Raw genomic sequence first — 22,322 nt, forward strand, 5'->3', positions numbered from 1 at the left:
TGTGTGTGTGTGTGTGTGTGTGTGTGTGTCTGGCATAATGGTACAGTGTGTGTCATCATGGTGTAGTGGGGAGGGGTGGGGGCAGCATGGTACAGTGTGTGGCATCCTCCACATCCCAGGACAACTTTGCCTCATCAGTTTGAGGTGCAGCCTGGCGTTCTCAGGCTCCATGTCCTGCCTGAAGCCACACACTAACTAACACTCCAACTTATTTGTTTGTATCATCACAGGATTGACTAAAGCTTATAGTGTCCCATCCACTGCTTCTGATGCACCACTTGCCTATTAACAATGCCTCAATATGTTCAATCTTGTAGTATATTTTCCCTGACTTTACTTACTATCTCTTCTTCAGAATATTAATATAACTTTATACTTTCTTTCTGTTCTATCACAACAATGCATTAGCTTTAAGTACTTTAGATCTATTAGACATAAGAAGAACAAGTATGGCAATGCAAACTGAAATACAACAGCTCCCTAATGTGCCTTTAGTGATCACTGACTATTTCCTTATCTTTGACACCCTTCAACCCATCAGCTGGTACAAACACAGAGGGAGTGTGGAATTAAAGCCACACCACCATGGAGGGCTGCTCACCTCCTCACATTTGCAGCTCAACACAGAACACTCAGCAAGAATAAAATTTTGCCTGGCAGCCTAAATGTCACAATTCTGTTTTTCATGCTGCCATTTTTCCCAAATGCACGCAGCACCATGAACTTTAATGGGATGTTGCTGATTTGCAGTTATCATGACCAGAACTAAACATTTCACCATGACTTTCCTCACACTACACATGTCAGGTGAACTCATGGGTGCTGCTGATGCCTCATGTCATGTCACAATATTGCCTCCTCTTCCCTGTTCTTCCTTCTGTCATCTTTTACTGTGTCCATGGAGTGTGGGGGTGTGTGTCATGTCAAAGTGTCTTCCAGTTTTCTTTCTATCCTTTTCATCTTTTCTGTGGCTCCCATCCATTGCAGTTCTATCACTATTCCATTTCATGTACATACTTCCTTCTATCCACTTCCTTTATTTCTTATGCCCTCAATAGAGCAGAAATTAAATGTTGACTCCTATTCTCAGCAGTTGTACCACAGTTCCATCTTCTGTGCTTCCCTCTATCCACTGAATCAATTTTTTAATGGAGAACAGGTGAACCATGAAGATGTGCTGCCTTAAAACAACTTGCCACTTAATTCAGGTGAAGACAGGTGCCAGTCACTGCAACTGCATTACTCTTGCATTAAAGAAGAGGTTTAACATTTTATCAGCAAACATATACCAAGGTCATTAGTGTTGCCAAGCCTGCAGTGCTCATCATAGAAACACCATGTAGGTAAGGGCTACTCCCATAATGTCTCAACTGCTTTTAACAGCTGCTTTCTTTTCCAAATTTCAAAATATTTCCAATGAATACTCTGAGTTCTTACAGTGTGTGTGTGGTTTCATTAGTTCTTTCCCCTAATTGACAACATAATAGGATTACATTAAGACCACATCAAAGGACTTATAGCTTTTGTAGTGTTTATATCATTAGTCACTGATGCATTTTTCAAGTGTATTATCTCATGTAACTTTTCAACTAAAAGGATGCCAGAGTGAAAAATGTGCAGAATTAATCAAAAGACCTGACACCAACTTGAAAACTATTTGATGTGGCAGCCACTTGCTGACATCAGCTCAAGCACTCTTTACTCCCAGCACATTGTTACTGGTCTATGCAACATGTTTGCTTTCAAGTACAATAACAAGCAGGAGAGAAGCAAGGTAGAGTTAAGCTCCCTCGCAGCTGCTCTGCACGAGTTCCTCCCAGATTCTATTGAAGTTTCCTAGCAATCTACATTTACACTTGTCCTTGCAAGCTGCAATCCTCCCACTCTTCTCCATTTATGGCAGAGCATTGCATGGAAGATGTTTCCCAGCAATCATTTCACTTTCTTATCACTGCCTCCTACTTCCCTTTTTAAGTTTTATTTTTCTTATTTTTTTTTTTTTTTATTTATTTTTTTTTTTTTTCAAGGTCCAATGGGGCTAAGAGTGTGTATGGTTTGTGTACAAGCAGGGCTTTGTCTGAGCCAACCTGTCTAGGATTGCCAGCCTGGTACACTGACACACAGATAGAACAGGGAAACTAACAGAGAGGCTACCAATAAAAGCTGAAAAAAGACCCACTGAAATAGCCAGTCCATAAAGTCAAGAACACTAAATATACAAATTATGAGAAGCATCTTCAAACACACAAAATGCAGATAAAGAAATAAACATGCAGAATAAGTGACAAGGCAGGGAAAGAAGGATGTCCTTCCCATGTTATTGTCTCCCATACCACAGCCACACTGCCGATTCATTCTTACCATCACAGCAATATACCCGGCTCATTCGGTGGCGAGCCCCGTAACCCCGGCACTTCCAATCAATACCCGCTCCACAATAAGCAGAATTGATCTAAGTATTGGAACTATCTTACACTTTCAGTCTTGGAGCCTCTGGAACATTCACTCTTCAAATCCCAAAACAAGATAGCATAGACAAACAGAAGTATGAATACCCTATAATCTCCTTCATTATCCTTTCAAAGTCATCAGTCCCCCTTCTCAGTAGTAGTAAGTATATTGACCACAACCTTTTCTTTATAAAGGTACATTACTTATAATACAACAAAAAGAATATGCATAAACTATATATCCTTTTCCACATCTATATACTATCATGGTCCAAACGATTTTATACAAGATATTTGATTTGGGCTGAACGCTAAACCAAGAGATTGAAATTTGCCCTCAAATAAACAAATCACCCACTTCAAGGTACTAAAAACGTCAAAGTAAAACATATTCAAACACTACAACAACCACACGGCAGATTCACTTTTAACACCAGGGCTTGTATTCTCAAACACTTCTGTGCTTCACCTCAACTTTTTCAAAAGGCTTTATTTATATTTACTCAAGTTTTTTAAGGTGTTTTTATGGTTCTAGAGGCAGAGTGACAAGATTTCTACATTACTAACTAGAGAAACACTCTTGAAAACCCCAAGAATCATCTCTGTAGCCTTGAAAAATAGTCAGTGAGAGAGCAAAGCATTTCTGAATATCAACCTAGAGAATTACAGCACATCCGCCTCATTCAGTGGTCAGCCCCCTAACCTTGGCGCCCCCAAATCAATACCAGCTCCACAATAAGCAGAGTAGATCCAAATAGTAAAGGAGCTCAAGGATCTTCCCTCTAACACTCCATTTGTGTTTCCCAGCCTGAAGCCTCATCTTTCTGTGGGACCTTCACTCTTGACACCCTCCACCACAACCTCACTCATTCTTTTCTATTTTCTATTTTTCTATTCACTATTTTCTCTATATTCCTGACACTCCCAGCACAAGGTGAATACATAAACAGGAGGATGCATCTGATCATCCTCCTTATATTTGTAGTTATTGGAGAAAGTCACTATCCTTCTAGAAGCGAAGTGTCATACTATACATACAGCTATTTTGTACATCTACACCATATCTCAGTGTCAACATACTGCTCAACTTACACCCTCAATGAGACCAAACTCCATCTGTGCCTAATACAATCTTTCAAGTAGCTACTATGTCCTTTACCTATCTAGCTCTCAAGTGGTGGAAGTCAACTTATCCTTACTTAGGTACAAAAAAAACTCCTCTTTTTCCCTACAACCTTTCCAGTAACCTTTATTTCTTTTTCTTTCCTCATCTTGCCCTCACACACACACCCATTAAAACTCCTGTCATGCCTCTCAAGTAGCTATTATGTCTTCCCCCTATCTAGCTCTCATGTAGCAGAGGTCAACTTAACCTTACTAAACCACATAAAACTCCCACTACAACCTTTCAAGCAACCATTATTCCTTTCCCACATCTTACCCTCACTAGGACCCATAAAACTCCAGTCACAAGGCCAAATTCCTTACTTTTACATCCTGGATTAGAGCAGTCTTCTTTATCTTAACTAAACAAATCCCTTCCATCACACATCAGCTGCATTCATTGCCTGACATGACTTAGAGTGCCTTTACTGGGTATCACATGACTTTATTGAGTACTATTGCTTATCATGTCCTGGCTGGTTTTATTACTTTTCACTGCTTATCGTATGACTCTCCCCACTGCACTGCCTTACTGCTTATCGCTATTCTCAGGGTTGTCTCGCTCACCGTGTCTTTTATTGCTCATAGAAAGTCTGGTTTCATTGCTTCTGCTGCTGCTCATAACTCTGCTGTCACTGTTTATCCTGTGCCAGCTGAATTCATTATCAACATTATTATTATTACTATTATTAGCATGTGTAACTAAGCTGTCTGAGAAGATAAAGATGAAGTAATGACAAGAAAATATACTTGAAAGATGAGAAAAAGAGGCAGTATAAGGAGAATGAAGAGAATGAAAAGAGTAAAGTTTTATATCTAGATCAAAAAATTTGAAAAAAATACATAAATAGGTATAAAGAGCAGAGAGAGAGAGAGAGAGAGAGAGAGAGAGAGAGAGAGAGAGAGAGAGAGCACCTAAGATACCCAAATCCCTTACAGTAGTTAAATCTCTCTCTCTCTCTCTCTCTCTCTCTCTCTCTATTGACATGCATTCACCCAGTCATATTTCAGCCAACTTTCACAACTATTAGGCAACTGCTGATCTGACGGAAGCATGTGTCATCTGGTGCTGCAGGCCACTCAACACCCAGCAAGTCACTAACTGGGCACCACTTCCACCACCACCACCACCACCACCACCCAACACTTGCATCCTCTACCTTGCCTGTTTTGTAAGACTATTGGTAATCTGCAATCACATTTGGCAACACTCTCACCTGAATCATACAAATAGCCAAGTTAGAAGCACTCTCAGACTAGGTTGGCTATTTTTACACCAAGTGGTCGCACAGGAACACAAATCCACAGTCCTCACTTCTGCAGGATATTTCATGGCTGGGATATGTGATGAACTATGCTTTCCTCTTCTCATTAAAGCAGAGGAATGGAAATACCTAGTGTTCGATAAATTGCCAGTCCTGAGTCTTAACTAATCTACAAATTTCTGGTGTGCTTCTTTTTCTTTCTTTCCTTTTTATGGTGTTTATTCTTCCTTGCCACTACAAACTTATGCTTTTGCCATCCTATCATTAAGATTCAGAGGGAACTAGAGTTGTTAAATACAGGCAACTCATTTAAGGTGCAGATAACTTGTTTCCATATCAAGAAAAAATACATAAAAATAACAAATAAAATCATTTCCCAATGGTCCCAAACGATTCTTAAAGGGAAGCAAGGCATAATTTGCCAAGTAAGACTTTTGTGACAGAAATAAAGAGTAAAATGAGAGCTTACACAAACAGTTACAAGCTAAACAAATCAGGATTTTAACAAGGCAAAAACTGGTTTACAAATAGAGTTGTGGATGAATGGACTGCAGAGACAGCCGGTCAGAACATATGGTAGTGACTGCACACCCATCAGATAGATAGTCTTACAGGGAGACTGGAGGAGTTAATGAAAGAGGATGGGAGATGACAAGTCTTGAGTGCTCAGGGGTGGTTTTGTGTATGGCAACTGGCCTTTTGCACCCTTTTATTCTCCTGTTATCTTAGAACAAATAATTTTGCTTTATTGTCAGAAAACAAAGAGCACAACAGAACTTTTTTTTCTTTTACAGATCATCCAGATTAACCTCAGCAGCATTATTACTTCAATAAACATCATATCAATTTTTTAATGGGACAATATTTCTGTGACAGGTGTACACTCTCTCTCTCTCTCTCTCTCTCTCTCTCTGAACAATTAATTACACATGATGGTTGTGTTTCACACTTTAACATGTCAAAATTAATGTGCTAAAAAAAGAATAGTTACTAATATCAATTCTCACAAGTTTATGTGTATGTGACTCATCACCACCATATTGTTCGTGGTATTGGGAGGTGCTACATCCTGACCAAACCTTACACTCCACAGCCACACAACAGACCCGTCTTCACACCTCACTGATGGAACACCACATCACCAGCAGACACTCATGGCATGTGGGAAGCTGTGCCATCACACTAAGATGCACACAGCTCATGTATTACATATAGAAAAAAATAAAATAAATAAAATAAAAATCTAAATCTTTGACTCCCTAGAATAACAGCATGTGAAGTAACCTCCAGTTAGTTCATACACACAATTCTGAAAGATCCTAGAAAAAGATAAAAATTCTGGAGGAACCTAAAAAAAATATTAATTCTCCACAAATATCTCTTGCTAGTACCATTTTTCAGCCCATAAGAGAGAAGAGTCCACATGATTAGCAGCATTTGATCTTTTTTGCCTGACTGTCAAAAATCTTATAAAAAAAATTTCTACAATTCTGACTATCAAAACCCAGCTATAGTTAAAAAATAGCGTCTAGATCCAAGATTGAGCCTAGCGTTTACTTATTGAGTTAAACATATCAAGTGCCTCAACTGCTTACCACTACTGCTATCAATCTCACCATTGATGCCATCATCACCATCAGCACTAGTACACCTCCTCCTGCTATGATAATCCCCATCTTCTACTTAAGTATTTTAAGCAACCCTGCTACATATAGGTGTCTAGATGCTATTTGTATACCCCTATTGATGAGTGGCTGAAACATGGCGTCTACCAAGGTACATTCTCAAGCACGAGCACCATCATCTTACGTAAGGATGAGTTGCACAGCATATCCAGCAATTTTTATAGTATGGCCCAAAAGCAAAGCTGGTTCACCCGTCACACACTATTACAGACTCGTCCCACCCATACCCAACCAGATCCAATCCACTCATCACAGTAGATGCGGAAAAACATCAAGAAGTGGCACATATGGAAATGTTATCATCTTATGCTAGTCAAGGGAAAGGACCTCAATAAGGAACAGAAAGGAGCTCAGAGACGACAGAAAGGAGCTCAATGAGGGAGAGAAAGGAAGATACTAGAGGTACAAAATAAGGAAGGAGGATGTATCAAGACATCTTGGGATGAAAAGAGACAAGACTGGAGATAGAAATTAAGCAAAATAAGACAGTAATAAACAGGTTTTCAAGATCTCTTACCGGGAACTGGAGCAGGTCACGAGGGAAGCCTCCTTCATCCACGCCGGTGATCTCAAAGGCTGGGGGCTGGGGAAAAGGCCCCTTGCCTGGGTAGCTGGTGGAGCGCCTGAACTTGTTCATCACCATGGAGGAATTGTTGGGCAGATTGGTGTTCTTGCGGGGCACTGAGGACATGCCCCCGAGGTTATGGCCCAAGGGGTTCATTCCGCCCCTGCCCCTTGTAGACCAAGAGCTCATCCCAGGTAGCGAGGGTGCTCCTGGAGCTGCCCCAGGTGCTGCTCCTGGCCCTCCTCCTGGACCCCCAGGGGAATTACCCTGTGGAGAGGGCCCTGGTGACCATGCACTTCCCTGGGAACCTAGGCCAGAGGACCAGGATGAGGAGTACTTGTTGGGCAGGAAGGGAGCCTGGGGACCTGGTCCAGGACCCATGGGCTGAGGGCGCGCCTGTCCTGGAAAACTTGGCGCTGCCTGCTGCATGTTCCTGCGCTGAGGGGGATTCTGCGGGCCGGCAGGGCCCAGGCCCAGCTGTGGCCCCAGGTTGGTGCTAAACAGTGGGGACGGACCTCCGGAGCAGGGACCCCCGGCGGTGCTGGGGCCCAGGCTGTGGAATGGCAGGGAGCCGTTGATGGCAGGCATCCCAGAGTGAAGGAGTGTGTCTTCCACGGACGGAGGAGACCACAGGGAAGCCACCGAGGAGGCCAATGAGGCCGGCAGGGCCGCGGGCTCCACCAAGCCGCCTCCGCCCCCAGGACCTCCGACTACCCCTGACCCAGGCCCTCCTCCTGCGGCCGCAGCAGCTGCTGCCGCGGCTGCAGCCGCTGCGGCGGCTGAGGGCACCCCCCCGGAGCCTGGAGGGCCCAGCACCGAGGGGCCCGGGTTATTCCCTGACCCTAAAGGGCCGGGCACTGTGCCGGGCGCACTGCCCCCCACCTGAGGTACCGTCGCCTCCCCCTTCACACCTGTTTTAGTGTCGTCGTCGCCATTGGTGTGCTGCTGCTGCTGGTGGTGCTGATGTTGGTGCTGCTGTTCGTCAGGCCCTTCGACCCCGCCGGCGGCCAGGCCCCCGGGCTTCACGCCCCCACCTTGCTCCACCAAACAGTCTTCCTGCATGGTGCTAGTGGAGGTGGTGCCCCCGTCTGTTGCACTGGAGTAGAACACGCTCGTAGTGGACGTGTTTATGACGTAAGTTTCCGTACTTATGGAGCTTACGGACGACGCGTTGCTGTATTTAAAATCCCCCATGTATGACCTTGTGTTTTCATGAAGTAGTATATACAGTGTCGGGGGCTGGGCGGGCACAGAGCCTCACATCTGCCTCTCCTCCCCCACGGTCGCTACTCCTCCAGCCGTGTTCCAACAATATCGAATATGCGCAGAACTTGCAGACGATGCTATTCCTCTACATTCAACTTGTACATTTTCTGTTCGCTATATTTTTAGATATACAGATTTTAATTTTATTACCGCTCTCCTATTAAATAGTTGTTAAAAATATTTTCTTGTCATACAGAAATGTAGTGAAAAATGGGCTGAAGACTATAGTGTGGGGGGTGGAGCGCGAGGAAGCCGTGATCGCCGCACATTTCCTTCACTTCCCTGCCCCTGGTTAACCGGCACTTCTACCCTAATATATGCAACTACATTGTACTTTTCTTAATTCTTGTCCTAACTATTTAAAAACCCTGTAATGCGCCGTGAGGGATAACGAATGTGACAAAATCGATACCCCGGTGGCGATGTTCAGCTGTTGTGGCGGCATCAGCTGACCAGCCACAACACTCCCGCGGGGGGGTGTCAAGGCTGTCCCGCCACCATACACCCATTACACTATCTTATTAACACAACAACTTCCTATTTCTACCACACAATAAACAATCCAGCCGATAAAATAAAGCATAACCAACTCATATGAATTCCTCAAGCCAACCAGCCTCCTCAATTAGATATTTAATAATGGCAAGAAAGATGGAGTTTTCTGCTAGTAACTGGCGCATTAGTCGGGAATCAGGACTGAAGTTTTCCGTGTTTTTTCATCCTATTTCGCATCAATCGCCAGAAACATTCATCACCCCGGCTGACATTCCCTGAAGTGTGCACGGGTTACAGCAAGGGAGAGGAATTGATGAAATGTGCGAAGGATAATTTTTCAAAGCAGCCAGCGCGGGATGTTTGAGAGGAAGAGGAAAATTTCTGCGTTAAATTAGTGAGTGAGGGCAGTCAACTCGCAACTTCACTTTCTCACACGTCATATGACCGACCTCCCACCCCCTCCTTCGCCCCCATCACCTCCCACACACGCACTCACAATATCTAAATCGCATGTAACATTGTGTGCGTAGAAAGTAAAAGCTCAGTAATAGTAATAGTACGAGTAGTAAAAATGAAATGATAAATAGAATAACAGCAATAATAGTGGTGGTGGTAGCAGAAGTAGTAGTAGTAGTAGCATTAGTAGTATTTATTCGCCACCTCCTCAACTGTCAAGCTACCTAATCACCAGTTTTGATCATTACTTCCGACTCATTCTTTGCTGTAACAAAACCCACATTATTGTAAACTGAGACACTGTTTTCATACACTTACACATCTGCTTATCTCGAGTACATACACCCAAAGACACTTCAGCCGGTCGGGTGTTTATATGATCCTGGTAATAGTCGTAATGGTTAAAACAAGGATTCTACACTGGCAATATGTAAAGACACGACACATGATTAATTAAATGTATGGCTCTCTAAACATTGCCCTGATTAACCCTTTGAGTACCATGACGCGTTTCCATATTCATTCAGCTTACTATTTGATGATTTTATACAGCTGTAGAAACTCATGTGGAGGATTAAAATAGTGAAGACTGTGGCCATTAATCATCTAACTTCCAAAGACCCTTCCTAATGTCAATAAAATGGTCTAATCGTACACAAATCTCAAGGTAAAAATGTCCCAGTACTGAAGGAGTTAACCTAGGAATCATAACTAACATTAGGCACTTATGAACACCTGCCTAAAAGAAAAATAAGCCTTTCCAAACAAATCTCTGATTAAACAAAGAATCCACATTAACAATACAAAACAAATGAACTCCTAGTAAATGATAAGTGTGGTTTTCCGAGCACAGTACGTCCTAAAGAGAGGCCTTAATGGTTCAGAATACGAAGTTACTATATATTATATACACACAAGGCATTGTTTACCCACTACCATCACCACCATTATTAACCTCCTCACTCCGGGAACTCACAAGGTTCTCAATTTTTTTTTTTTTTATTAGTTCAGAGGCACACAATTATAGATACGAGAGATGTGGAGATTGCTGGTTAAATTGTTGTTTTCCTTATAGCTACTACTACTACTACTACTGCTACTACTACTACTACTACTACTACTACTACTACTACTACTGCTGCTGCTGCTGCCACTACTACTACTACTACTACTACTACTACTACTACTACTACTACTACTACTAACTCACTACTACTGCTGCTACTACTACTACTACTACTACTACTACTACTACTACTACTACTACTACTACTGCTACTATTACCACTACTGCTGCTGCTACTACTACTACTACTACTACTACTGTCATAAGGAAAACCAAAAAGAAAAAGCAATAAATTTTCCAATATTCTTTACTACTACTACTACTACTACTATTACTACTATTACTATTATTATTACTACTACTACTACTACTACTACTACTACTACTACTATCATAAGGTAAACCAAAAACAAAAAGCAATAAATTTTTCAATATTCTTTACTACTACTACTACTACTACTATTTCTACTACTACTACTACTACTACTACTACTACTACTACTACTACTACTACTACTACTACTACCGCAACCCTCGAAGAAAAGAAAGACACGAATTATATAATCATATATACCTATGCTTCAGTAAACCAAAAGATCACATTATCAATTACATTTTTTTCCTCCATCCACCCACAATGAGTAATGAACTTCTCTCTTCTGAATAAATTAAACAAAGACAGATAGACAGACAGATAGATAGATAGACAGGAAAAAAGAAAAGAAAGAAAATAAATAAACAAGCTTCTGGTTCGACAGTCAAAGAAAAGCTTGAAATGAGCAAACTAGCCAGCAATAGCATTCACTGCGGCCACCACCTCCAGGCTGCCGATGTGTTACGCGCCCACCACTGGTAATTAACATACATAATGATTTCTTTATGAACACCCATGGAAAAATGACTAAGCTCGTGTTTCTACCAATGTTAAAAAGAAAAAAATGTATATATTCACACTGCCCGGTGGTTGGAGCATTAGAGATCATTGACTACTAATGAACACTTGCTACACCCGCCACAAGTGTCCTCAAATCATTATTATTATTATTATTATTATTATTATTATTATTATTATTCTTATACAGATTTTTTTTTTTTTCAATTTATTTATTCATTTATTTATTCATTTTTGTCAGTGAATCGCAAAAAAGTCGGTCGTCAGATTAATACGGCGCAGTGCTCTTCAAACAATTACTATCACGACTCAGTTTAATGTTATACTCTATACCCTCATGACTCTGTGGTACTACCTTATTCTCATTTGAGTACCTACTGACATACACACACACACATCATCATAATAATAATAATAGTAATAATAGTAATAATAATAATAGTAATAATAACAATAATAATAATAATAATAATAATAATAATAATAATAATAATAATAATAATAATATATGACCCGAATTACTGACATTCATGGTATGAGAGTGAACGACCTAGCTATGATTCATTCCTGAGATAAACACACACACACACACACACACACACACGTTATAGTTATGGTGACCTTCCTTCTTGCGGCACTTCACATTCACCGTCAGCCTGGGACCACCACACAGGGACAGGCTGCAGCAGCTTCACCACACAAACACACTCTTAACATAAACTACCATATTCTGAAACACTATTTCGCTGTACCTTCCCATCTTTCAAAAGGTTCTAGTAGGAATTACACAGATCTTTAACCCCTTCAGTACCAGGACGCGTTTTCATATTCATTCTGGTTGCTGTTTGGAGAATCTATACAGCTTCAGAAGATTTATGTTGTGATTAGAATAGTAAAGACTGGCCATTAATTTTTTTACCTCCATAGACCTTTCCTTAATGCAAGTAAAATCGTTTAATCATACCCAAAAATTATGGTAAAAATGCGTCTCATTATTGAAGGGGTTAAGTGTGTATTTATGGTTTTAATGAGAAATTAGCAAGGTTTTCTATACCAATAAAAAGAGAGAGAGACATCCTTAAGAACCCTGCTAATCATCTCTGTGGCCTTTGAAGATCGTAGTGGTGAGAGAGCTAACGACCCAAAGTTTAAGTACGAATCACAACTCGGCTTTTGAGGTCCGTATTAAAAAACGCTTTGCTACCTCACCACGACTATTTTCCAAAGCCACAGAGATGATTGTCTGGGTTTTCAAGAGTGTTTCTCCAGTTGATAATTTGGAAATTTTGTTGATTTGCCTTTAGAACCGTAAAAACATCTTCAAAAAATTGTGTAAATTTAAATAAACCCTCTTGAAATAGTGAAGATGAGGCACAGAAGTGTTTGAGAATATGAGTCTGAGATTCACACCCCTTACATTGCATTTCACAGGCAAACAGGCGTTGCTGTGGTTCCGAAGGGTTTTTCCATGATGTCAGCAATACTCTAACACGGATAATATGTTGCCACTTAATAGCATGTAATCATTAAGAAAATGGTTTAATAATTTTTTTGACCTATAAAAATGGTGTTTGTGAGATTTCAAAACAAATCCATGCACGCTAAGCTGAAGCAGACACTCAACACCCGCGAGGAGAGAAATATTTGAAGTACTCGTAGTAACTACTTGTTCTGTGTCCTTTGAATTATCCCTGGATTCAATAAACTCACCTCTAATCGTGCATTTGATGTCATTGATGCCAATACGGAACTGATTCGTATAGTTATTAAGTGCATATATCCCCCCTACAAGTTATCTAGATCGAGTATGGAAATTAATAAATAGGTATATATGAATACGTATAACTTCACTCGCGTTAAGACATTTTCAGCGGTTATACATTTAGCTAGTTCTCACAAATATTTTTCCTATCACTGCTCCAGAATATTAGAAAACTTTTATTAGAATGCTAATGATTCTTATCAAACTCTTCTGATGATCAATAACGTCCACTGCACGGTGGTGAGACGAGATGGCGAGATGAGGTGCTGGAAGGTTTGAGAATGCGGCTCCGATGGCTTCGCTCCCTCATCGATTCCACCAGTAATTATGATTAATAAAACACATAATACTAACCCCTACACTGAGGGTGCACACTCCCCCACTCTTACTCGTCCTCTTCCGTATACAAAAAAAAAAAAAAACATAAAGAGAAGCTGCAGGAACCCGCCAGGCCTCCACGTGGCAGTTCTTGTATGCAAAAGACGTAACTACATTAATCGCCCTTTGATTGTTGAGTTATCCTAGTTTATCGAGTGAATGATTTGAATTGTCATCTCATCTTCCCCATGTTTTACGAAACTTGAGACCGTTGTAACTGCTAAACTGTTCAAGAAGAAAGAGCAGTAATCTTTCCCCAACATACGCTTCTGCTGTTAATATTAATAACCACTCGTACAAATGCTACTGTTGTTGGTTCAAGAGGTAGGTACACGGGAAATATCTGAAACACACCCATTTTGTTATATCTCCACTGCGCATAAATACTCGCGAGAATATATATATATATTTTTTTTCCATTGTTATACTTGCTTTCAACACTGACTCATCTCAAATAAAAATCCCAGACGTTATCCCTTCAAGAAACACACAAGAAACACCTAAAACACATTAATTTCCTTATTTCCCGTGTACAAATAGCTATTCGAAAGTTAAATATCCCCATAAGACACATTTCTGCTTTCAACACTCAAAACCACTCAGTGCTCATATAAAACCCACTACGCTCCCTTCAAGAAACATACAAGGAACACCTAACGCACATCCATTTTCTTACTTCCCGGGGCACGATCGATGAAGGGTACACAAAAATATTCGAGGTACCGTGTCCGTGATTCCCTGTACGTACGCCGCATGCGCCAAATATTTTCGACGTGGCACTCTTCACCGTTTCACCTCGATGGGCAACGATTCATGATAAAAACACGGTATATAATTCATGAAAACACTTATGATTAAAAAAATAATAATAAAGTAACCTGGTGACAAATAAGAACGGATTTTCACTATAGGTAGGGAAGAACAAGAACACGAAGCATTGATAGGTTGTAAGTGTTCTTCGATATCTTGAAGGAGTTTAGACAATCAATAACACTATAATGGTAATATTAGACTTGAGCTTGCGAATTCTTTTAAAACTTTGTTGCTGTACGTGGAAGTTATACAGCACATATGACTATTTGCTTGAGATTAAATTGTTGAAAGCTTATGTTTAAGAAATTGTTACCGTCTGTTCGCGTTGGATTAGTGTTACTTTTGGTATAAGGTCTAAATTTCGTGATTGCTGCTACACACACACACACACAGAGAGAGAGAGAGAGAGAGAGAGAGAGAGAGAGAGAGAGAGAGATTTAATACAGAAACCTTAGACGCAAAATGAGTTACTATGTCATCTCTCACCGGCAGTTCTCAAGGGGGAGTAGGGAGATGAATGCCACCGTTCTCAAGGATTTAATGTCCACAGATGATGCAGAATCCTTATCAAACTAATACTGATCGTCAACGTTCCCACTTCTCATAAGCAACTACTGAACTGGAAAACAGAAGCCCTTACTCATAGAACAACAGTAAATGGAGTGAGGTACGTTGCCTTTCGTTCTGTTAAAGCTTCGATTTCGTTTAGACATTTACTAATGCCGTGATTCATTCGGTCCCGAAGTTCTTGTATAGATGGATGGACAGATAAATGAATAGCTATATTAATAGATAAATAAATGGATAGATAGATAAAGCCTGAATGTATGTCTAATTTCCAACTACATCTCTCAAACGCCACAGTAACAGTATACCTCAAGTTGTCTACTACAGGCATGCAGTCAGTTGTCTTCTCTCATCACACATCCAACATTTGAGTTACACAATCAAATAATTCATTTTTGTCTCCCTCCATTAATTCTTATTTTGTACCATAAATAATTTACAGTATTTCAAATCAGGGCATCGCATTAAATGTTACTTGTCATCTATCTCTATCATACGCCTTAGACCCAGTAGCTACATGTACTGCTTTTTTCATCTTATCCTCCCTCTCCTCTTCTAGAATAATTTAATCTATATATTATTACAAATTCCGGATCATTCTTTGCCATTTTTAACTATCTCATCCTGTCCACTCTCCACTCTTCTTGGTAACAGTTAATCGGTTAGACACACCAAATCTCAGACCTATACGCTGGTCCCAATCAACGCTACGATACAAAGATAAATAATTAATCTACTGTTGCTCTATTTTGCTTTCCTTCATTGTTTCATTTGTTCTCCACGTTTTTTTTCACAATCGCAACATCCACATTTCTCTTCACAGTTCACTCTTCACTCTGCCAACTGTTGCATGTATGGCTGATGCACCCAACATTCAAGCCCCTCTCTCGTCTTTACCTCAGGATGTAAGGAGAGAATGGCAGTAACCACCAAGACAAACAAAATAAGCAGCTGTCTCCTTCCTCCACGTCTTCCTGCTGGTTGTGACTTGTGTATCTGCGTAGTTCGCGTTCACCTTTTTTGTAAGTTATCTTAGTTTTATTTTAGTTCATTTTATTTATCTGTAATTCTATTTTGTTTTTCTAAAAGGTATATATCTTGGTTAGTAGGCTATATTCGTGATTTTTTTTGCTGAATTTCTTAAATAATTCAATGTCGCCTAGCTATTTCTCACTCAAACCATAATGTAAAGTTATTATACTTCATTAAAGTAATTAAAAATGTTCCTCCCCCTCTTCTCACTCAGGCCAAAACACTACATTTCATTATCATCTGCACAAAATGCATGCATCAAATGACGAAATTCCTTGCCATACTCAGATCACTCACTACTCAAAGTGAACCTTCTCTTATCAAGTCATTCTCCCTCTTCCTTTAGAATGGCGTATATTCACCACAAACACAACCTATTGCTACACTTTCTACATCTTTGTACACCATACACATCATGAAGTAAAATTAACATAATTCTCTACATATAACATAGTAAATGGCCAGAAACATTCACTTGTGTTGCAATCCTCACACTAAACCATCAACTTTGAAGCACATTACTCACGAGGTTAACATCTGCTTCAGCCTCATTCTCTCCATTTAGTATCAAATAATATACATAGGTACACATCCAACAAAAACTTCTGAAGTCACAAGACAAAGCTCGAGAACCATTGTGAACAATAAGGTGCTCAAAATGAACCACCTGATCCACATCCATGTTCTCAGATAGTCATCACTCCTCGCTTTCATTGACTTGTGTGGTGGCACCACAATGTAATACTGCAGCAACCATCCAGCCACTAATTCGTGATGATGGCAGTGATGGAAGCAGCTCACTATTTATCACCATTCTTAATGAAGTAAACAATTATTCTCTCCCTACCTTCTTGGCAACATGCAATACATGAATGTGCACACAACCAAAAGCAAACTTAACACAGGCTTTCTAGAAATCACTGAATAAAAGCTACATCCTCCATAACTTAGGTGTTATTAAGGGAAATAAAAACCAATATGAATGTAGACTGGTATATTAGAGAAAAGTTTGAGAGGTGAGAAGTGTGGATGATTAGAGGGATGCTTTGTTAGTCGGGAGAGGGTAGAAGGGAGATTACAAGCCAAAACACTTAAATCTCTTACATCTACCATGAGTGGGTAAGGGAAGGTGATTTTGTATTGCTTATATTCTTGTAAGAAATGTACAAATCGTGATACAGAGTCTGGTTTGCATGTAGAACTACAATGTACTGTGTACATTCTGAATCTGGGGAGAGTTGTTCATCTATTGAAGTAATGTTGCATCTGTTGTTTGAAATGAACTTGAGGTATCTTCATGTTACAATTTTTGTATCTCCATGTGTGTACTGCTTAATTTAATAATATTATGTGTATGTGTATAATTAAACTATAATATACAAGTGCCAATACAGAAAGTACACCCATTTCACTGAGTCTCCTCACGCATGGCCAATGTTCTAAACGTCAACCCACTTTTCAAGTGGTTACGGAGTCCCATCCCCAACCCAGTCACTGTTGCTTCTTTGTGATCCTCAACACACACCACTACTGCTACAGAATGGCAGCCACGGCACAACACACAAAGCACCAGTTTCACCTTCACTCATTCATGGACCACAAGCATCTCAGCATGGCAAATCCTGTACTATAGCTGATATCAAATGTTTTCAGGCACTGTATACTGTCCAAGATTCACTCTTGTTTTTTGTTTTTTTTCTATGTGAACAAAACATCTAAGGGAGTTTACAATAATACTGTATTGTCTTCCGATTCACAGATTACCATGACACACCAAACCTTTGAGTATTTGTGCATGTTTTCCCTTCTGTTTTACCCTTCGACAAATTGGCAGAATAGTCCTTGGAGAGGAGAGAGAAAAAAACAAATAAAAAAAATAAATAAAAAAAATAAATAAAGCAACAATGATAAGATTTACAAAAACTTTCAGACCATAACATGCTCCTCTGTACAATTTTTGTGGACATATCACAACTCTGCCCCTGAATTCCTAAATAGCAAAGGGACAAATAGTATGTGTAAAAACATTCACATGTCTAGACAAGTAAAACACCAATGTACTCTCTTACTCCTCAACCTGACACTCACTACACATGCTGTATTGCAACCTGAGAATGAAAACCAATGCCATTTACAGAAAATCTTGGATTTTCACATTGCAATGACAGCATTATTATACCTCATGTGAATTCAGAGCTACAGGTTCTAAAGACAAGATCAGGTTACAGGTCAAATATTACATATAATTAATAATAATTCAATCACTATCATTATCATGTAATCTTTGGGCTCTTTCACAAGAGACAAACAGATGCTAATAATTGTCAGTGCCAGTCATGTGATACTTTCCCTCATTCAAGACAATGCTTGCTAAAGTTACTGTATCTGATTGTGGCAACTACTTGCCCTCAGTGAAAGACTCCTTAAGATATTAGTCTTGTGAAAACCTTCAAACTGTCTGGAAGATTTAAACAGTTTTCTTTGTGGATGTTCATATAAATACAGCACAGCACAGCACAAACACACACACACACACACACACACACACACACACACACACACACACACACACACACACACAGGTTAATTTATATAAATCCTGACCTAGAAAAGCTTCACAAGACACTAAGCTGCCCAACTGAGATGCAAGGGGAGTTGCCTGACATCACTGGTGGCAGCAAGTCGGGCAAGAGAATCTGATTAATGAGTGTTGGGGGAGGGTGGGTGGCATGGCATCTCATCCAATTACTGTTGAAGCATAAAAACACATGCACACCTGTTCCAAGTTCCTAAAACTGCCAGACTGAAGAGACTAAATTTGTAAACCCAACAATATCAGTCAGGTCATGAATAACTGTACAAAACTACCACTTGTTTTCTATGCTCCTGGGAGTGTTGCCTAAACTCTAAACCTGTCATTACTTTGTCCTGTCATTTTGTACCTTGTTTCTGGACATGCTTGGGAAAGGTGGCAAGTGTGTACACATGCACATGTCTGTATGCTACATACATACACACATACATTTCTGAAGTGACTACTAGTGACTAAATGTGCTCAAATCCAAGTAACACTTACACACACTGCTTTTTTCCCTATCAATTCATTTTTTTCCTTAACTGATCAGTGCCTTTGTGACTGCCTCTATTGTTAAAGGTTTACATAACCTACACATCTATAAGCAGACACACACAAACACACACTTGCAAGAACACCCACACCCACACACACACACACACTGCCCCACCTCACTGCCTTGCTCAGCCACACACACAAATAAATGGCTGGACAAAGCAGCTTCCCTGCAAAGTCCTACAGAATAATCGTAAAGTTTTTCGCAAATGTTTAAATAAATGATGAATGATCAAATACAACATGATATCACTTGAGAAAGAAAAAGTCATACAAACAGAAGGGGAGGGGGTGGGGCAGGACAGCCTCGTGGTGCCCTCCCACTGCTCCTCTCCATCATGGCTGCCAATGAACCAAACCTTTGCTGCCTGTGATGATGCTATTCTTTCTGATGCAGCCTGTGACCCTCGGTGCTGCTGTTGGTCCACCTCAAGGTCCTAACATAGCGCAGGTACAAGTGATTCTGATGGTAAGATGTGGGCAGCTACTTCTCAAGGATATGTCGGAAGTGGCCCTAAAAAATAAATAAATAAATAAATAAATAAATAAATAAATAATAATAATAAAGAAATAAAATAAAATAAAAAATAAAGTCAATACACACACACACAAACACACACATATAAGAAAATGAGAAGGTATGGAGCCCTAGGGGTCAGTAGGCAAGGGGTTAAGTGTGATGTTGTAGTACATGTGGCACTTGAGAGATTATCTAGAGCAAGGAAACATATCTTTGTGAAATAACAAACAATTCTGTAAGAAAAATCAGTAGACTTGTGTAGTCAAAACAGTATCCTTAGCCAATGATTCTCTCTAAAATAAAGTTTTATATTATTTATTAAACCCTCAAACTTTATAGGTCATTTCTCGTCCTGACAGCTGTCATGTACACAGCTGCAGACCACCAGACCTTGACAACCATGATGATGCTTTACACAACACCACAGCCTATGGACCAAGTTAGAATGTGATATAATTCAACACATCAATAGTTGTCTATACCTATCATAATCATGAACAGGGAATATTTTTACTTTTGCAGTCCTATCAAATCCCAATAAATACAGCTCATCTTGGTATTCTAGGAATAAACCAACAAATGATTATACTATTGAAGAATGGTTCCTGTTGTAAACATTGAGGTTTTCAACTTAAGCCTCACTACAGGACGAGTGAGAGGAATGCTTTCATACCTGCCCAGCAAGGTCCTTTATCATCTATCTAGTTATTACAGATAGCTCATTAAACTTATCTTTAAAAAATTATTAGCCAAGTTCTGGAGAAAATACCAAGTTACTTACAGGCTCTCCCTGCAGGCAGCGGGCACAAGCAGTACGGTACACCTGCATGGCGTGAAGGTTGGGAGACACACCGTCCACAGGGTCGCAATTCACTGGATACCTCACAGCATGGTTCACCCGTCGGCTCACACCCTGCAGGGAAAGACAGCAACACCACCGCTTCAGTAAAGGTATTTGGTGTTCCTCCTGACGCGAAGTGTGCACGCCTCACTTAGGGCTTGCCTCCACATCACTGAACACCACTCACCTGAAGGTACGGGTACGAAGAGATGCGGTTAGGTTGAGTCCTTGCCTGAAGCACATCCACGTCAACTACTGCATTGGGCAGGACTAATGGCCGCTTCTGTAACACAAGGCTGTGCTCAGCAATGTAAAGAGGAAAACAGACACACACACACACAAAAAAAAAATTTTCACAAGAGGTTCTTCCTTTGCCAAACACGCACATTTGTCTCAGACCTTTTGAAAATGCGAAATTTTGTCTATTTTGGTTTCCTCAACCAACTACTAGGCCAAAACAAACTTAATCAGGCCAAACTGTTTCCGGCATGATGTGTTGATTTTCAAAAGCATCAACACAACTCATTGACATCCGGCCCCGCGAACATAAAAGTTGATTAACAGCAAGTTAGGATGATACCAGCTTTGAAGCGCCTGGAGTATAGAGATAGATTAAAGGAATTAAACATGTTTTCATTTGAGAGGAGATGTATAAGAGGGGATATGATTGAGTTATTTAAAATGTTCTCAGATACAAACTACATAGATGTGAGATCTTTCTTTACCTTAGAGGAGGGAAGTAGGACTACAAATCATGGCAGGAAGATTAGAAAGCAAGGCTGCAGGTTAGATATAAGAAAATATTTCTTTAGTCATAGGGTGGTAGACTTCTGGAATGCATTGCCAGAGACGGTTGTAAATAGCACTAGTTTGACAATGTTTAAAAACATTAGATAAGCACTTAAATTTATTAGATTTATAATTATGTATAGTGCTGCATGAGTTTTTATAAGAAATTTACTACAGTTAAACAAGACATGATCCCCATGTATGGGGACCACAAATTGTAGAGGATTTCGCTGCAGGACTTAGCCCTGTTAATGGGCCAAATATTTAGAATTAGTATATAATATATTGTGTACTTGTAAGTGAATCTTTAAGTACTGATGACGAGGTCGCTGTGCGACTGATAAAGGATAACCTAGATGGGCCCTGGTGGCCCTTTGTTATCCTATTATTTATGTTATGTTATGTTATGTTAAGTACAATACCACAACAAGGCCCGACAGTAAACATAAATCCTGTAATTTTCCTAAAAAATGCATGATAAGATGCTGTGCCTTTGTCTGGCTACTCAAGGCCACCACTTAACACAAGTGCAAATGAAGAACAGAGAGGCAATCATGTCACAAAACAAGTACTGGCTAATGCAGCTTCCATTTTAGCCTGATGCCAGACCCCCAGGGCGGCAGCCAGCGCGGGGGGCCTATGGGGGCCATGCACCGGTGCTCCGCCGCCCCGCCATTGTGTGCCGGCTATGGCTTAATTGTTACTGTCTACCTCGCCCACTTTCTGTTGGCATGCTAGAGGTTACCCAGCAGGCCAGCCATCACACGGGACAGCCCCAGGGCACTTCAGGACGCGCGGCACGGCGCCCCGGGGGTCAGCGTGCACGCGGGGCTCAGCATCCTTTGTGGCGGGTAGCCTCGGTTCACTCCCACAGCGCCTCTGCCCGTGCCGCCGCCTGCCTGCTGCATGTCGACACGGCCTCCCTGACCATTGCTACTCACCGCCCTGTTATCGTATCCTTCGCACTCTCTTTTCCGCTTCCTGCAGGAAGAAGAGAAAGAAGCGGCCTCGTCCAGCCTCATGGCGGTAAACAAACAATATGGCGTCTGTTTGTTGTGGTGGCGACTGGCGGGTCAAACTGTTATCTCTAAGGCCACCAGCCGACTTAAACATTTCTAAAGTTAATTCTTCTAAGGAGTTCAGCATGAATTTTTGGTCTAATTCATATATTTTTACGTCAAGAACA

General features: G+C 40.6%; 2 protein-coding genes and 1 long non-coding RNA gene across 9 annotated transcripts in view; 1 reads left to right on the forward strand and 2 right to left on the reverse strand.

The window, feature by feature from the left end:
* LOC123511569 (cytoplasmic polyadenylation element-binding protein 2-like) overlaps window positions 1-8,527 on the reverse strand; it is a 123,610-nt gene extending 115,083 nt beyond the window's left edge. For 2 of the 7 annotated variants that reach the window (XM_045267578.1, XM_045267577.1), the window contains exon 1: window positions 7,082-8,522. In XM_045267578.1, the coding sequence (XP_045123513.1) occupies window positions 7,082-8,323 (1,242 nt within the window). In that variant the 5' untranslated portion in view covers window positions 8,324-8,522. Of the gene's footprint in view, window positions 1-7,081 lie in introns of all 7 variants that reach the window. The other 5 variants (XM_045267580.1, XM_045267579.1, XM_045267576.1 and 2 more) reach the window with 4 other exon arrangements.
* Window positions 8,528-14,771: 6,244 nt separating this feature from the next.
* On the forward strand, window positions 14,772-18,454 carry LOC123511158. The gene is made up of 2 exons (XR_006676691.1): window positions 14,772-14,924; window positions 15,727-18,454. It is a non-coding gene; the product is annotated as an uncharacterized LOC123511158 (long non-coding RNA).
* LOC123511157 lies at window positions 16,836-22,255 on the reverse strand. The gene is made up of 4 exons (XM_045266801.1): window positions 22,078-22,255; window positions 20,535-20,630; window positions 20,288-20,419; window positions 16,836-19,500 (listed from the first exon to the last, which is right to left on the reverse strand). Exons 1-4 carry the CDS (start codon window positions 22,156-22,158, stop codon window positions 19,471-19,473), a joined length of 339 nt encoding a protein of 112 aa, XP_045122736.1. The 5' UTR covers window positions 22,159-22,255; the 3' UTR covers window positions 16,836-19,470.
* Window positions 22,256-22,322: the final 67 nt, after the last annotated feature.

The sequence above is a fragment of the Portunus trituberculatus genome, chromosome 31 (assembly GCF_017591435.1).
Source record: "Portunus trituberculatus isolate SZX2019 chromosome 31, ASM1759143v1, whole genome shotgun sequence".
NCBI classification, from domain to species: Eukaryota; Metazoa; Arthropoda; class Malacostraca; order Decapoda; family Portunidae; genus Portunus; species Portunus trituberculatus.

Bases quoted from the DNA above. Each gene is read 5' to 3' on its own strand.
- LOC123511157 (XM_045266801.1), bottom strand. From the start codon at position 22,158: ATGAGGCTGGACGAGGCCGCTTCTTTCTCTTCTTCCTGCAGGAAGCGG. The intron at 20,631-22,077 runs GTGAGTAGCAAT...CTTGTGTTACAG, and splicing joins AAGGATACGATAACAGGGCG to AAGCGGCCATTAGTCCTGCC. The intron at 19,501-20,287 runs GTAAGTAACTTG...TTTATTTTTTAG, and splicing joins GCTGCCTGCAGGGAGAGCCT to GGCCACTTCCGACATATCCT.